This window comes from Gekko japonicus, unplaced genomic scaffold, assembly GCF_001447785.1.
Source record: "Gekko japonicus isolate JY-2015 unplaced genomic scaffold, Gekko_japonicus_V1.1 scaffold1212, whole genome shotgun sequence".
NCBI lineage: Eukaryota > Metazoa > Chordata > Lepidosauria > Squamata > Gekkonidae > Gekko > Gekko japonicus.
Window position 1 is genome coordinate 488,633 of NW_015169209.1, and position 17,662 is coordinate 506,294.

At 44.0% G+C, this 17,662-nt stretch overlaps 1 protein-coding gene across 1 annotated transcript in view; it reads left to right on the forward strand.

Moving 5' to 3' along the window:
• PTPN13 (protein tyrosine phosphatase, non-receptor type 13) overlaps positions 1 to 17,662 on the forward strand; it is a gene marked incomplete at its 3' end in the record, with an annotated part of 206,803 nt that overhangs the window by 122,107 nt on the left and 67,034 nt on the right. Inside the window, exons 8-10 of the mRNA XM_015416359.1 lie at positions 4,775 to 4,870; positions 8,333 to 8,426; positions 16,200 to 16,425. Coding sequence (XP_015271845.1) covers positions 4,775 to 4,870; positions 8,333 to 8,426; positions 16,200 to 16,425 — 416 coding nt within the window. The remainder of the gene's footprint in view (positions 1 to 4,774; positions 4,871 to 8,332; positions 8,427 to 16,199; positions 16,426 to 17,662) is intronic.

Consider the following 17,662-nt stretch of genomic DNA (forward strand, 5'->3'; position numbering starts at 1 on the left):
ACCCCATTCAATGTGGTGGTAAGAATACCTCCCTAACAGGGCTCTTGTAAGGATTCCAAGACCATGTACATGAAGTGCTTTGAATGCTCTGTTTAATCATTATTACCAGTGGGTGCAAGACACCCGCAACCAAGTTATTTATTTATTTTATTATTTATTATTTCGGCTTTTACCCCGCCCTCCCTGCCAAAGCAGGCTCAGGGCGGCTCACATAAAACCAGTAAAACAATATATATTCAATACAAAAAATATCTAAAACACTGCATAATACAATTTAAAACCATTATTATCGATGGCGGTTCTCTGAGTAAAGTGCGTTCACATTATGTCAATTGTACTACTGCTCTGGAAAGCTTCAACTCTAAGTTGGCCCAGAGGTTATCGGAAGGCCTGCCAGAAAAGCTCCATTTTCACGGCCCTGCAGAACTGTTCTCCCGTCTAAACCCCGTTACAGTGAATGAGAGCTGTGTAAGGGTACCCCAAAGGGGCAAGTCCTCGCAGATCGCGTCTGATGTCTTTTGAGTGTTAGCAGATGAGTGGTTCTTCCTGTATGTATATTTATTTATTTATTTGTTGTAGCAGTAGCAGTAATCCTTCTTTTCTCATTGGGACCCAAGGCAGATTACAAATATGATACAAATTTTTCAATCCGTAAGGGGATTACAGGATATAATGACATTTGAATGTAATAGCAAATATTTGTAGTGAAACAAAAAAATGTGTTTGGGCTAGGATTGTAGAATGGGGTGTGTGTGGAAGATTGCATGCAAGTGCATCTGTGTAAGGTAGCAGGAGGACTATTGGTCTTGCATGCAAACATACCTGTTTAAGCCAGCAAGACAATTATAGTGGGAAAGATTTTATCCCTAACAAAAAGTCACCTTCTGAGTTGAACCTTTACACCGCAGCTTTGCTCCTTCTACAGAAACACCCTCCGGAACAGTTCTGTTTTGCACATTTTGTGAAATGATAGAAGCATGGGGTGGCCTTCCTAATACCCTCAACAGACAGTTCTGCAATGTAGGAGCCACCGCAAAGAATATGCATGAACAGGCAACTGCCGGTTTTAACTGTTTTCAGGGTGGCACCATCAGAAGGCTTTGCTCAGATGAGCAGAGCTGTTGCATGGCAGGAGAGGTGGTCCTGCAGGTATGTGGACCCAAGACTGTGGAAGGCTTTGTATGTAATAGCTGACATCTTGAACTGAACACAGCAGCTAATTGGTAACCTACGGAGTGACTGAAAAAAGGGAATGATATGCAGATTGTGCTTGGCGCCTAATAGTAGCTGGCTGTGGCATTCTGTACCAACTGTAGTTGACAAGTTGTCTTTAAGGGCAGACCCATGTAGTCTAGCCTTGAGGTAACCATTACAGTAGTCTAGCCTTGAGGTAACCATAGCATGTATCCGCATGGCCAGGTCAGCAGAGTCAAGGTATGGGGCCATCTTCCTGGCTAAGTAGAGATGATAGAATTCCTTTTTTTTCAGGTGCCATCAGCTGGCTTCTCCAGCAATAAAGCTGTATCATGCATTATCCTTGATCTCAACCAAGTCAGCAAGTGTCAGCTGGACAATATCAAAATTGGGAAGCACCTTGTCCTTCAGGATTCCCCCTCCCCAACTAGTATTACCCTCATCAGTTTAAGGCTTCAGTTTCAGCTTGTTTAACCCTTAGCAATTTAACTGCAGCCTTCAGACGTTCGTTCAGAGGCTCTGCCATGTCACCAGACAGACAGCTGGGTATTGTTAGCATTAGCACATTGACATACCCTATTCCTTTGCTATTTAATTGAAATTGCAAAGAAGGACACTTAACTGGGTTCTCTTATAGAAAGCATATTCCAAAAAGGAAAACTTGTTAATGGCCTTCTAATGGTAAAGGTAAAGGTTCCCTTGCTCGACAGCCAGTCGAATCCGACTCTAGGGTTGCGGTGCTCATCTCCGTTTCAAAGCTGAAGAGCCAGCGCTGTCCGAAGACATTTCCGTGGTCATGTGGCTGGCATGACTAAACACCAAGGCGCATGGAATGCTGTTACCTTCCCACCAAAGTGGTACCTATTTATCTACTTGCCATTTCTTGCTTTCGAACTGCTAGGTCGGCAGGAGCTGGAACTAGAGACGGTTGAATGGCCTTCTAATGGTAAAGATTATCTTAATTTCAAGCCAAACTGTGTTTGCCAGAGACCCACTCAAAAAGGAAAGAAATGTCTGTGTATTAATTTTAAAATGTATTAATATACTGAACCAATAAGTCTATATTAACTATCCGCATTAGTAAAATAAATGCTTTCCTGCAATGTGTGTTCTTTCCTCTCTTCCTACTTTCAAGTGCCATGACTTTCACATGACAACAGCAGTATTGGAGAATCTCTATAGCCATCATTTGACTCTTGCCCTGGGGCGAATAACATTCCAGGCTCCTTGTAGGTTTTTAATTTCTTGTTTTGCTGTTGGCTAGTAAATGGCATGTTTTATTATATGAAAGCAGTCTTCAGTTTGTGTGGGCTTCTGCTTTACCGATACTACTGATACTTTACTGATACCTTCGGGTGAGGCAGCGGGCGTCTAACCTTAGTTGGCTTCCTCCCTGATTTAGTTCCCAATCTGCTGAAAGGTCCCATTTGATTTCATCTTGTGGCTCTAACAGATTTAGATGAAATTGTCGCTACCTGTGTGACTTTTATTGCTTATTGTTTCAATGATTTTAATGTGGTTTTATGTAACGAGTCTTGGACTCAGTTTCTTGTGATCTGCCTTGAGCCTTTTCTGGGGACGGCAGAATAAAAATCTCTAAAAATAAATAAATAAAAATAAACTAAGGCCCCGGTCATACGAGAGGTTTTGGGCCGGGAGAGGGACAGATCGGGGGCGGAGCAAACGGGCGCCATCCCAACGCAACATCTGGGAAGCGTTGCGCACCCGTCCCCGATCCGGCCCTTCCGCCCAAAACACGGAGCAAAAATGAACAACCTACCGAGGTGGTTCTTCTGGGACGGCCGCATCAAGGCCGGCCGTGGGATTCGCTGGCGCGTTCTTCCGCCGGCCGGCTCCCGGCCGAACTGCGCATGCTCAGACATGCACAGTTCGGCAGCCTCCCCCTCCCGACCGTCTTCCTCCCTGGCATCTGATCGTGCCGGGGAGCAACGGTGCTGCGGCTCAGGGGATCCGTGGGATCCCGCCGCGGCGTCTCTATTTTGGTGCGGCTCTAATTAGCCGCACTTTGGCCGGTGTTTTTCCTGCAGTGTGGCAGGGACCTAACAAGTTCAACTCAGAAAGACCAAGCTAAAGCTCAGTACAGATTAGCACAGATGTTCGCTTTGGCCCTAGCAGGCTCCCGCACTATGACTGATTCACAGATTCATTGACACTTTACCAGGTTTAAATTTGTTGGAACTGATTCTGATTCATTGTGGGTCTGCTCAGCTGTGAAAGGGATGATCATTTTCTGAATGTTAAGGCACTCCACCACCCATATAGTGAAAACCTGTCCCAGATCAAACGAATAAACCTTTGCAGTGTTCCAGAGCAGTCGTGTTCTCTCCCCCCAGCGTTAGTCCCCTACTGTTGAACCCCGACAATTGTGGTCAGGACCAATGTTCCCTCTAAGCTGTGGAGTCTTATGAGCAAAAACTCTACTTTGTGAGCTGCCATATCGGTCATGTAATCAGTTCTATGCCTTCCTTTGGTCCTCAAAAAGTTGTTGAGAATTTTTAAAAAGCCTTGCAAAAGATTTCCATTATTGCTACTTTTTTAAAAAAAGGAAAGTAGGATGGCTAGTTGATTCCCCCCCCCATTTTAAAAACTGAAATATAAGGCCTTGACCTGGATAGCCCAGGCAAGCCTAATCTCATCAGATCTCGGAAGCTAAGCAGGGAGGCGCCTGGCAAGTACTTGGAAGCAGGGGTCATTTCGGGCCATATTGGTCATGTAATCCATTCTATGCGTTCCTTTGGTCCTCAAAAATCTGTTGAGAATTTTAAAAAAGCCTTGCAAAATATTTCCATTATTGGGGATCAACTAGGATGGCTAGTTGATCCCCACCCCCATTTTAAAAACTGAAATATAAGGCCTTGACCTGGATAGCCCAGGCAAGCCCAATCTCATCAGATCTCAGAAGCTAAGCAGGGAGGAGCCTGGCACGTACTTGGAAGGGAGACCTCCAAGGAATACCAGTACTGGGACACAGAGGCAGGCAATAGTAAGCCACCTCAGTGAAATGTCCAAACCCTACTAGGGGTCACCAGAAGTCAACTATGACTTCCAGGCATACTCAGCACACACAAAATACACTCAAAAAGGGGGGGAAATGAAATATAAGAAATAGAAGTTTAAAATTTCTTTATTCTTTAACATATTATCATATATCCCACTGTAGGTGCAAAAATTAACGTTTTATAGTGTTGATAGCACTAAAGAAATCTTGCAGTACTGTCAAGTTCCAATACCCAGAATTAATCGTAATCTTTTAAAGAGGCATGTATGCTAGTGGCGCTCAAACGCATCCTATGGCAAATAAATTCCGGAACAGAATAAAGGTTTGGATCATAGAGGTTCCTCTTCACTGTGGGAGGTGTTCTGTGTATGGAAGGATGTTTTCCACGATTGGCAGATTGCTCATGTAGCAGAAAGATCTAACCAAAGAAAGGTATTTTTTGCTGCATCTCAAAATGGTGCAATTGAGGTGGTATTTAAATTGATATTGATATTGTTTGGGTTAACCCTGCTTCTTCTTCTTCCTTCCCCCCCACCCCCTCTTGCTTTAAATCACTTGCAGAACATGGACGAAGATACAGATCTTACCACAATGACATATACAGTACAGACAGTGAAAGCCCGTCCTTCATTTCTTCTGACGCAGATTTTAGACAAGGTACAGACTGCTTGGTTTTTAAATTTCAAGTGCACAAAGTTGTGCTCCCTAGAGTGCAGGTTCTCAGCTAGTGGGCTGTGAACTTTCTGAAGGTGAGCTGCATCAGTAATATTGATTCCGTTTTTATTTTTAAAGATTTTTGGTTTTCCTTTGCTGCCTTTATTTGCCACATTTCCATACCACCCATCACACTCAAAAATACTGAAAGACACACTAACAAAGAGGAAACTCTTTGCAGGGAAGCATAGTGGTTAGAGTATCAGACTGTGACTGTTGGTTTGGGTTCAAGTCCCTCCTTGGCCGTGAAATTTACTGGGTGAGTTTGTACCAGTAACTTTCACTCAGTTGAAATTCCTCACAAGATTATTCAAATGGGTAGCCATGTTGGTCTGAAGCTGTAGAACAAAGTTCTACAGTGGCACCTTTAAGCCCAACAAAGTTTTATTCAGGGTATGAGCTTTCGTGTGCACACACACACTTCCTCAGATACACTGAAATGGAAGTTACCAATCCATACTTTTAGGTAGAGGGTGAGAGCAGTAAATTAGCATACAACATAATGAAGATGTTAAACAGATGCAAGGACCAAACAGGAATAACAAGTTTCGTTTATATGGTTACCATTTGTTTGGGTTTAATTCGGGGGGGGGGAAGCATAGTGAAGAAAATACATATGTCAAAACTGGAGACTGATGAGCAGAGGTATCAATTGTGGTGTGCTGAGAATAATTAACTGAGACCCTGCCATTACGCTCCATCTGTCTCCTCTCAAGCATGGAGGTGACCTTACAGCATCTTCTTCTTTGAATTGGGGCAATTGGCTGTGTAGAGTTATCTCCCCTGTCCCCAGGATAGAGAAGTATATACCAGTCTACCATTCCAAATTACATTACATTCTACTATTCATTATGTTATGTTACATTACAATCTACTATTCTAATGTATTATTTCAAATAAGAAATAAAATAAAGAGGATGTATGGCCCTTCTGGGGGATTGGTGAGAATACAGTAAGGGTTGGATGAGGTTAGCATATGTCGTGAGATAAGAAACTAATATCCCTGTTAAGTCCTGGGGATTCCATTGTTCTGAATCAATAAATACCAACTGGGGAAGTCGCTATCATATGCAAAATAATTATATTGAAAGTATACAATAAGTATTACAAATATAGATACATAAATATAAATCCAAAATTATACAAATTCACAATTCATTTTTCATAGGTTATTTTACAGGTATTTTACTTTCCATAGGTTATTTCACAGGTTATGTAATGAGGAGTCCGGCTTCAACTTTGTTTTGTTACATCTGTAACTGTATGCTGTACAGAGGCATTTTGAAGCTTACAGCATACAGCTACAGATGTTTGCCCATTAATAAGAAGTGTTCAGACCTTATGAAATACAAGGGCTAGTCCCAGTAAATGACTGCATAGCCATTTAAGGAGTATCCTGTATACCTGAATAACAATAAATAATTGCACAACGTATGGTGTTAATCACTTTTGATGAAGTTTTTCCTCGAAATGAAATTGAAGCCGGACTCTTCGTTAAATAACCTGTGAAATAACCTATGGAAAGTAAAATACCTGTAAAATAACCTATGAAAAATGAATTGTGAATTTGTATAATTTTGGATTTATATTTATGTATCTATATTTGTAATACTTATTGTACAATTTCAATATAATTATTTTGCATATGATAGCGACTTCCCCAGTTGGTATTTATTGATTTTGATATACTGGGAGATCTTTGTGGTGGATATTGATTCCATTCTTCTGAGCATTGTAATAACTTGCAACTCAGTAATTTCCCTTGGACTCAAACTTTGTTTTCACAAGATTATTGTGAGGATTAAAATGGAGGAAGGGAGAATCACGTAGGCCACCCTGAGCTCCATTAGAAGAGTTGTAGTGAGCTCTGACCCATGAAAGCTTATACTGGAATATATTTTGTTAGTCTTTAAGGTGCCACTGAACTCCTTTCCTGTTTTGCTTCTGTAAACTAACACAGCTACCAGTGTGCCATTATCATCATGGAAGGGTCCTAAATCACCACTTTTTTGTGAGGTCTTTTTTCCAAGCAAATAGTTTCCTTCTCCCAGAACAGTGGTCTTCATCCTGCACTCACCTTCAGCCTCAGTCTTCAGCACTGGGTCTGCTTTTACTTTTAGGAGGTACTTTGATACCTGGATATTGTTCTGGGAGGGAACAGTTCAGAGAAATTAGAAACTTGACAAACGTTTGGATAACGACTTTTATGCCTGCATCATTAATCTAGAGACTGAATTAAAATGCATTCCAATCTAATCAATGTGGATATCATTTGAAATTGGACGTTGCATTCAGCCTGGAGCAACTGCAGGTGCACGAAAGGGGATGTGTATTTATCACATCTTAGAACTGCCTTTAATGCTTTAGGTACATAATCAATGGCAGCATGTGGTAAACTGACCCAACATGCACAAATTTGCTGCAGATCCAAGACGAGGAGGAATCTCACCCACATAGACTTTTCTGTCCCACTAGCATCTACAGCTCAACAGGTTTTGCAGGTTTTTGAAGTGATGCAAAATCCCCCAAAAAACTGTTTGACCAAAGATGATACGGGGAACATAACAGTGCGCAACAATAGCTTTATCATAACAACTTCAGTGACATGAAAAAAAGTCATATTTTCCCGTTCCTTGTGGCTTTTGTCAAATGGGAAGAAGAAGAACTCTCCAAGTTCTCTGGAGAGGCAGCATAGACATTTTCTAGACAAATCAATACAATATTAGCAGTAGAAATATATACCAGTCTTATCCCAATTTAGCTGTCATAGTTTGGCCTGTGGAATCCTGTCATGTATAGTTTGATGAAAATGCTGAGAGTTCTCTGTTGAATACCTCTAGGTAACCCTTTCAGAATTACCTTTTCTAGGATCCTGTAGGAAAAGAGAAAAATATTAAACAAATTTAAGCCTGAAGTAGAAATACCTTTAGGAATTTGACTCCTACCCTCTCCCAATACTGTAATGTCATTACTGATTCTTTTAAAGCTAGCTTAGGGGCCAAGGTGGCTCAGAGGTTAAGACGCAGACCAGAAGGTTGGTAGCTCGGCAGTTCGGGACCCTAGTGCCGCATGATGGAGTGAGCTCCTGTTTCTGGCCCCAGCTCCTTTCATTCTAGCAGTTCGAAAGCAAGGCATTGCAAGTAGACAAATAGGTACCACTAAATAGGTACTGTTTCTGTGGGAAGGTAACAGCATTTCATGCGCCTCAGCATTTAGTCATGCTGGCCACATGACCACAGAGAAGTCTTCGGACAGCGCTGGCTCTTCAGCTTGGAAACGGAGATGAGCACTACCCCCTAGAGTTGGATTCGACTGGCTTTTGAGCAATGAAATCTCTAATGCTTTGACAATATCTTTGTTTATGTAATCTAAAGTCCATTTTATCTTGGTTTTTTCATGTTCCAGTGAAAAGAATGGAAGGTTTAAAGAGAGATGACTCCAGCGGCCCAAGTTCCGATGATGTTTCTCCATCGAATCAAATCCAGGGACAAAGATCAAGGTAAAACTTGAGAAATTACCCCCTTAATTGATTTCGTACAAATTCTGATTCTCAGTCACAGAAATTTTGTTGGCACATAAAATAATAACAACACAGCACTCACATGTAAATTAACTAAAAAGAAAGTTTACTAAAGTATTAGGGAGGGTTACATGAAGGAATAAAACACAATAAACAGTCTAGCTGACTAAGGTCCTTTCCGCAGTAGGATCTCATCCCTGGTTTTACCAGAGTTCAGCTCATGACACGATACCTTGCATTTATCCCTGGTTATAACAGCATCCGTTTACCCTGGGACAAGTGCAGGGCAAAACCGGGGTGACCTCAATGTACCCCGAGATAATTACAGGGGTGAACTCAAGTGTAGCGTAGAATGTAAATTCGGGGACAGGGCTGAACCAGGATTTAAGGTCTAGTGCAGAATCACCCCAAGCTACATCTTTCTAGCTGATGTTAACTCCAAGATGGAGTCGTGCAACACTGATCTCTAAACAAAGGGAGAAAGAAGAAACCTAAACATGCATGTGTGCCAAAACTCAGGCAACATCTCCCAATTACGAACTGTCCAATGACCAGGCTAAAGGTCAGTTCATTATGCATGAGACCTTCCCCTTCTAGCTTCTACTGGACACCCCATAGATTCTAACTAACTAACAATCAATTAGCATAGACAGACAAACAGGTTAACTTTCATGACATCAGGGAGAGGATTTGTAGATACTCCAACAAATTTGCTTTCTGCCACTCCTTGTGTGTGTGTGTGTGTGTGTGTGTGTATTAAACATATGCATAAACACATACATGCCTGCACACACACATTCATATATTATAAGCAAACCACCAAATTGCACTAAACAGAGCGGCAAGTCTCACCATTTTCACATTCTCGTGAAAGAAGGCCTCAGCTCAGGGGCTTATTGTGGAATGTGCCCATTCAAAAAGACATGGCAGTGTTATTTACTTTATTTATGTATTTACTTGATTTCCCCAATGGGGACCCAAAGTGGCTTACATCGTTCTCCTCTCCTGTTTTTTATTCTCACAACAACCTTGTGAGGTAGGTTAGGCTGAGAGGGTGTGACTGGCCCAAGGTCACCCAGCGAGCTTCCATGGCACGAGTGGGGATTTGAACCTGAGTTTCTCAGATCCTAGTCTGAAACTTTAACCACTACTCCACACTGGCTCTCTGCAGATGGATATTTTGGTTGGCAAGTGTTTGAGGCTCCTTGCCAAAAAAAGTCTTGCAATTTTTGTGTAATGTGAAAAGTGTGGATTGTAAGAGGAACAGTAAACACAAATACCTTGCATTTCCTGTGCATGTTTTGTGATAGAACGCTTGTGTCTCTCCCCGTGCAGATTTCCCAGTGCGGGGGCGGTGGGGGGGAGGTGGCAGCTAGTGGATTTCTTTGCAGGAGAGAAGATGCAGAAGTCTTATGTTGGAAAATATGGAGGAGTACAGGAAACAGGATGTATGTGTTTCTCATTGTCCCCATATTCCCTAACGTCCACACTCAGTTCTGGTTTAAGCCAAACCCAGGTGTGCTTGCCAGGAGGTAGGGGATTTCTCCAGTTTCATTGAGGAATTTGCTGCATTGCCTAACCACTTAAGAGGGGGTTTTTTTTGGTTACAATTAGGAAATGTTTCCTGATATCCCACCTTAATCTGCTTTGCTCCAACTTGAACATCTCAGAGCTTCATCAGTCTGAGGTTGAAGTCTGAGGCAGAAGTATTTCTGACTCATTCCCCAAGATATGTGTGGGTGTGCCTAAACCAAAATGTGACTCTTGTATTTGAAGTGCTGTTTTAAAACACACAGATGTTCGATCGTATATACGGGGGGAAAGATCAGTGTCTGGAAATCAGAGGGATGACTTGCATCCAAATAAGCTGTATCTAGTTATCAACGAGTCGCTTTGTTGCCGGGATCCAAGCCTGGAGTGCATTTTGCACTGACAGCTCCCCCCCCCCCCCCCCCCCCGTTCCCATAATGTCATTGGGGAGGGGGGAGTGTCCACAGATGTGACAAGAGAAAAGAGGGAGGAGCTAGGTGGAGGTGGCAGCAGCCACGTGGGAACGGACACCCTTCCCGTCTGCTTCCATAATGCAATGTTGGCTGCTGTGGCATGGGTGCATTTTTACACCCCAGCATGGAAGCAGCTGCTGTTAATACTCACAACCCACAGCTTCATGTCCATTTGTACGGAACTATGCTTCGGCTTGTCTGTAAGAACGCGCCTTGTTATTTTCCAATACTGCCAATTCCTTTTCAGAGAAGAACCGGTCTTTTTAACATCTAACGGGAGAATTACCAGCATAGTAAGTTTCTAGCTACTAAAAAATTGGTGCCAACCCAAATAGCTGTGAGCGAAATAGACTGGAGGGCTGTAATTTCTTTTTTCAAGAGGCTGCGCCCTATTCTGCTTGAAACCAGCCTCTCCCTTTTTATCCTCCCACAAGAATTTGTCCTATTGGCTGCAACCTTTGCTCCAATTCTTAATCATTTCTTCACTGTTCGACTTCCAACTACAGCTGGTGGTTTAGTCAGCCTTTAAGTGTCCTGAGAGTGTATTTTTCCTTTTCCGGTTCATAAACCTCTGAGATAAGATCAGTTACCCCGAGATTCCAGCACAATGTTTCTGTGCTTCATAAAGCCTGCTACTCTCGGTAGCCTTCCCCTGGACCCGTCCTGCTTAATAATCTTACCGCCAGTGTTCCTTCTAAGCTGAGTTAGTGTGAGCCGGCTCACAGGTTTTTTAGCCTCCAGCTCACACATTTTTGTCTTAGCTCAGAAAGGATGGCTCCAGAGCACACTAATTTATGCAGGAGCCAAATCGCTCGCTCACAACTTTAATGCCAGTAGCTCACAAACTAGATTTTTACCTCACAGGACTCCACAACTTAGAGGGAGCATTACTTACCGCCAGGGGTCATTTCGTAGAAAAAGAGCTAGGGGGACTCATTAGCATAACTCATTAGCATATGCCACACCCCCTGATATCACCGGAAGTGTGTCTTCCCCATAGCCAGCGGCGACCTCCAGCGGGCACCAGCAGGGAGCTCCAGGCCCCGCCCTCCCGCACCTCACCCGGGGGGATGGCGTCCCCCCGCGTTCCCCCCCAAAATGACCCCTGCTTACCGCCAATGTTCCCTCTAAGCCGTGGAATCTTGTGAGCAAAAATTCAACTTTGTGAGCGACAGGCATCAAAATTGTGAGCGAGCAACTTGGCTACTGCATAAATTGGGTTACTCTGGAGCCCTCCTTCATGAGCTAAGACAAAAATGTGTGAGCCGGAGGCTAAAAAACTGTGAGCTAGCTCACACTAACTCAGCTTAGAGGGAACACTGCTTACCAGTTTTGTAACTGGTTTTTAATTCTATATTTGCTGTATTTTATTTCTGTTGTGAGCCACCCTGAGCCCATCACGGCATAGGGCAGGATACAAGTGCAATAAATAAATTAAAAATAAAATAAATAAGAGTGTTTTATAGGCTGTACTAGGAAAGTTAAGAAATACCAAATGAGCAAGCAGTAAAGTCTGAATCCAGTGTTTGACCTTTGCCAAGTCAATGCTCAACTTTTTATACTTGCTTGTCCTGGATTTAAAACAACAACAACAACAATAGTCAGTCTGTCGGGGGAAGGCCCTGCATAGATGCCAATATTTAGAAACAAATAATAATTTTAAGGGTGTTTTTAATTCTCTGCATGAAAAGATTTTGTTCGTTCCTGGCTTCCAAATGGTAAAACAAATAGAAAGACTTTGCATTGTTCATAGAAGAGATTTAGGCAATAGAATTTTAAGATCTCCAGAGGAAGGGTGGGATTATGTTATGGCTGTAGCCGCTTCGTGCGGTATTCTTTCAAGGCGGCTCTCTAAGTTGGGAAAGAAGCCCATTTTTGAACTAATTATAAAGTACTGAAAATGCATAGAAATTTTCTTTCTCAGATGTTTATTGTGCCTCTCATGTTAACGTCTGCATCACACACACACCTGGGAACATCATTGGACATATCCGCTTGGCTCCTTGAATACAGGGGTCCTTGTTCTTTCCCAACCCCATCATGCATACACTATTCCCCCACTGCACCCTGTCATTCTGTTCATACACACATTTCATCTGCAGCCTAAGATACTCTGTGACAGTAATGGACTCCAGAGGGGCTGTGGCTCAGGGGTAGAGCATCTGCCTGGTATGCAAAAGATCCCAGGTTCAAAAGCCAAGAGGCTCAGGTAGTAGGTGATGGGTAAGACTTCCATCTGAGACTCTGGAGAGTCGCTGCCAGTCTGAGTAGAGAATATTGATCTTGATGGACCAAGAGTCTGATTTAGTATAAGGCAGCCTCATGCATTCAAAGACTGATATGTTGCCTCCTCCACTCGCGTGTTCTCGGTTGGCTCGTGACTCACACTTGGAAACCCTGCACCGTGAATGATTATAGACTCACAAACATTGAGATATGCCATCGTTATTAGCACCACAGACACTGGCCACACTGTGTCCTTAGAGCATTCCCGTAACTACCCACCGATGCTCCCTCTAAGCTGTGGAGTCTTGTGAGCAAAAATTCTACTTTGTGAGCTACTGGCATTGAGGTTGCAAGCGAGCAGTTTGGCTGCTGCATAAATTAGTTTGCTCTGGAGCCGTCCTTCCTGAGCCGAGACAAAAGCGTGTGAGACGGAGGCTAAAAAACTGTGAGCTAGCTCACACTAACTCAGCTTAGAGGGAGCACTGCTGCCCACATCTCCACATTACGGGCTCTGCCAAGTTCTTTTGCTTCTTTCTTCTCTCTGTCCCCTAGTCTGATTTGTACCGTGAGCAACTGTTAGGGACATGCAGGTACCAAAGTCCCAACCAGTGTTCCCTCTAAGCTGAGTTGGTGTGAGCTAGCTCACCGTTTTTTAGCTTCCAGCTCACACATTTTTGTCTCAGTTCAGGAAGGATGGCTCCAGAGGAAACTAATCTGTGCAGTAGCCAAATCGCTCACTCACAACTTTAATGCCAGTAGCTCACAAAGCGGAATTTTTGCTCACAAGACTCCACAGCTTAGAGGGAGCATTGGTCCCAACATCTTTTTTCCGTAATGCAAAGCAGCCAAGGAGTGGCAAGGAAAGGAGTACTTGGAAACATGTCTCTGAATTTGAGTTCGGGAAGCCACAACTGAGAGATAATGGGGGTTGAGTAGGAAACACTGGAGGGAGATTTAGCATGGGCGTACTTTTTTTCTGCCCATGTATGAAGACTCCATTACTTCTCATGGGGGGGGGGGAGTTCGGAGTTGTGTGTGTCCCGTCTATCCCGATCTGGTGGCTCCTTCAAGAGGAAGGCATGAAAACATAATAGCTGAGCCGTGACTGGGGAAATGCCAGGCAAGGTGCGACTCCAAAAGAGACTGTCTCAGAGGCCACAGTATCTCCTGACCTCTCACCAGAAGAAGGGCTCTTCTGAGTGGCCAGAGAGTATGAGGGAGCATACTGGAACCTGCAACAGATGGGGTCAGTGGTGCTGATGGGGGATATGGGTGTGCATTCCATCTGAAAAAGTGATGGAGTAAGTAATGCAAAAGAAGGAGCTATCATGCCTCCTCCCATCACAGGAAGCAGCTGGTGTGTTGTAAAGGGCAAAAACAGGTATGATGGAGGTCATACTTCTTCATCTGTCTATACTATGCAGACTTGTGGAGCTTCAGTTTGCATTGGGGCCATGCAGGAGAGGGAGGGGAGGTTTTACTCTTAAGGCTCCATTCAGTTTCATTGATCGAAACTGGGTTCCCTGCTTTGTTAGCATTTTAAAGGGAATGTGTGTGTGTTTTAAAGGACATGTCTTTTTTCCATTAAAATGCCAATAGCAGTGCAGGGTAGCTGGTTTAAGTGATCAAAACCAGGTGCAGGTTGAAAGGGTAAACCTCCTCTTTCTTCCCCACATCCCAGTGCAAATTGAAGCTATGCTAGTCCGCAATTTGTGTTTTATGGATGGATGGAGATGCATGATCTTCCTTACATCTGCCCTAAATAGCTCCCTCCTTTCACATAGATTATACTACCTCTTATTTGGATGGTCTGGAGACTATCCAAAACACTCAGGTTCACAAAAGGTCAGATCAAGTGGAGCCCTATGTGGTTAGTTTGCCATGTGGACTTCAGGAAAGAAATCGACAAGGCAGACAGTAAATTTCTGTAATAGAAGCCAGTGTTTGCCCTAAAAGTGTGAGAGCTCTGAAGCAGATGCAGGTTCAGTCACCATAAATTGTCCCCTGACGGCAGCACTGAGGTGGCAGAATCAGCCCCTGCACAATTTCCTCCGCTCTCGTACAGGTGCAGAGACTCTATTTCCCCTTTTGCAGAACAGTCACCCCAGTTCTGTAACATCTGATAGGTTAAATTTGCGCATCTTCCCTTCACAGTGTCTGGTCCTTTCCCCATCAACTCTACACCTGATCCTTCTGCTTCACTTCTTATTCTGCATTCCCTAAACTTTCTTTACCCTGGCTTATTTCTCTCGACCCTGGTATTCAGCATCCCTCAGGTAAGTGCAGCTAATGAAACTTTTCCGTGGCCCTTGCTTTCACCCCAATCCATTTTCCAGCCGACTGGTTACCCTAGCACCATTTAGTTAATAAGTAATTCCTGTAGCCTGACTTAAGAACAGAAGTCAAGACGCTCAGGGGTAGAGGCGACCTTGAGGCTTTTAGACCATGTTGTTAAAAGGCATGTGTGTGCATCTCTTACAGTCACGACTGTGTACTTATACAGAAGGTTGCTTTACATATTCCAAAATTTCTAGGCCAGAGGTGCTTGAGTAATTATCAGTGTGCAGCCCAGGTGTAAGTCATTTGCAAACGGTCATTATACACTCTGAGGTTTGTTTTTGATGTGTGCATATGTGCTGGAAAGCCATAATTAACTTCAGTTTCCTTAAACATGGACACTGCTTGTACCATGTGGTGAAAAGCAAGGGTTTGCTGTCTTTGCAGAAGACAGTCTCACTTTACATGTTGGGGAATTTACTCCTGTGTTTGGTTTTAGAACATTTAAAACCAAACCTGTGTGTCTCTACCTCTCCTTCCTTGGTCAGGAAATACATTGTGCTTCTTCAGTATGCAGAATGTGCACCTCTTCCTACAAGGGAAGATATTCGGGTGCAGAACGGAGGAGAGGGAGACAGAAAACACAAGCTACTTATTCTTCCTTTCTTTTCACTTGTTTGGACTGGCAAAGCCGCTCTTTGTTGAAGAGATTCTGCAAGACCAGATCTTGGATTTTGCATTGTCTTCTGCTGTAGCCACTTCAGGATGGGTGTTTTGCTCTGACACACCTTTTTATTGGCGCATGCACACAACATTGTCCTCCCAGTCATCAGTTCCATGGTTTGCCCTACTTTGGTACAATCTTTCTGCATAGTGACCCTGGACTTAAGTACTAACCGAGGCTGATCCAGTTTAGCTTCCAAGATCTGAAGAGATTTCGCCAGGCCAAAGCATTGTGTCATTGCACTATAGCAGTATAGCTACCACGGTCAGCAAAAGGGATGGGGGAAATGGCAGGTGGAAGGTGAAACTGTGGGAAAGCACAGAGCCCTTCCAAATGTATATTCTCCGTTGCCACAGCAACTGCTTCTGCCTTCACGGGAGCAATACTTGCACAGTAGGGAATTGTTGCAGTGTGGAAGCAACCTAGGGTGTACTGTGTTTGCCAGGCAGTGTGCCTAATAACTTTTTGTTCACGGCAGTGACATTTCTCCCCCCCCTCCCCATCTCACTTTTACCTCCCCAGTAACAGGCAATATGAAGCATCTCTTGACGGCAGCCTGGTAAGCCAAGAAGTAATGCTCAAGCGGCAGGAAGAGGAGATGATGCAGCTGCAGGCGAAAAGAGCCCTCCGGCAGTCTCGGCTAAGCCTCTATCCCGGAGACATGGTGAAGACGCCCATTCTGGATATGTCCAGAGATCCCCTGAGAGAAATTGCATTGGAAACAGCCATGACCCAAAGGAAACTAAGGGTAACGTTCAGACATATTTAGGCATCTGTACTGTCAGGGACAACCAGTGAATCTATCATTACCAGAATCCCTCCTCCTCCGTTCTACCCCCACTAAAGCACACCTGTCTGAAAACCTTTTGCCTTAAAGTGTTCAGTTACAAGATAGTAATTTGCACATGCTGGTATGAACAGCTGCTTATGTTTGATGAAGATTGATGACCATTCCCAATCATGGCTGTATCTAACTTTTCTACAAATTCCTGCTTTGAATACTTTAGTGTGTGCCCTGTTATCTGGTAGAGCACCATGCCTTGTTTTTAAAGGTGATACCAAACGGCCGGCATCCTTATCGGCAGCCCTGGGGCTTGTCTCTTTAACATGTCATTCTGGTCGACTTGCCCTGTACTTTTAGGAGGAGGCCTGCGTGTCCCAACAGCAACAGAAACGATTAAGCAAACAGGTTTGGGACTACCTGTTTTTTGACGCAAGACAGCTGCAGCCATTTTGGTGGCAGATGGCAGACTGCCCTTAAGTACACTTTTGCAACTTATACCTGTGAGAAATGCTCATTGTCAGTGTGATGCACTGAACAAACAGGCGTTATTTCCCTTTCTTCCCAGTAAGAGCCTTCCACCCTTCACAGGAAGGCTTAGAACAGCTAACCTTTAGAGAGCTTCTGTGGCCACAAAAGCTGATTGGCAGCCTGCTGGTGCTGTGTAGCAGGAAGCTGAGGTTGGGTGGAGTTGTGGTGGCGGACGGGATGGCTGTCAACCTTCCATGAGAGGGTAAACCCTGACAAAAGGCTGGGAGTGGCAATAGGGGATACGTGGCATGCCATACCTTATTTTAAAAGGCCAGGGAAGGGGCTGTTAAGGAGGTGTCGGACTATGCAAGAGGGGAGCTGGTGAGGAAAAGATGCCTACTAAGTCCCGCCCCTCCTGAGCTGAGGCTCATGGGAGTGTTAGGCCAGGCGGGACCAAGGAAGTGGAGCCTGGCTGAGGGGGCAGGACCCCAACAGAACCCTCACAAACAGAGGCCTCTACTGCCACCATCTTAGCAGAAGGGAGTCATAGACTCCAACCCTGTGTATGTGAAGTGCTGTGGACTCCGGAAAACGCCGCACAAGTGCTGTTATTTTAAAAGAGCCCCTTAAAAACAAATTCTGCAGAATCCCTGGTAGAAAAGATTATACTGTATACTGCCAAAAAGAGCGTTTAAATCTTTCACTTGGCAGTGAAATTGTTGGATGAATGGGC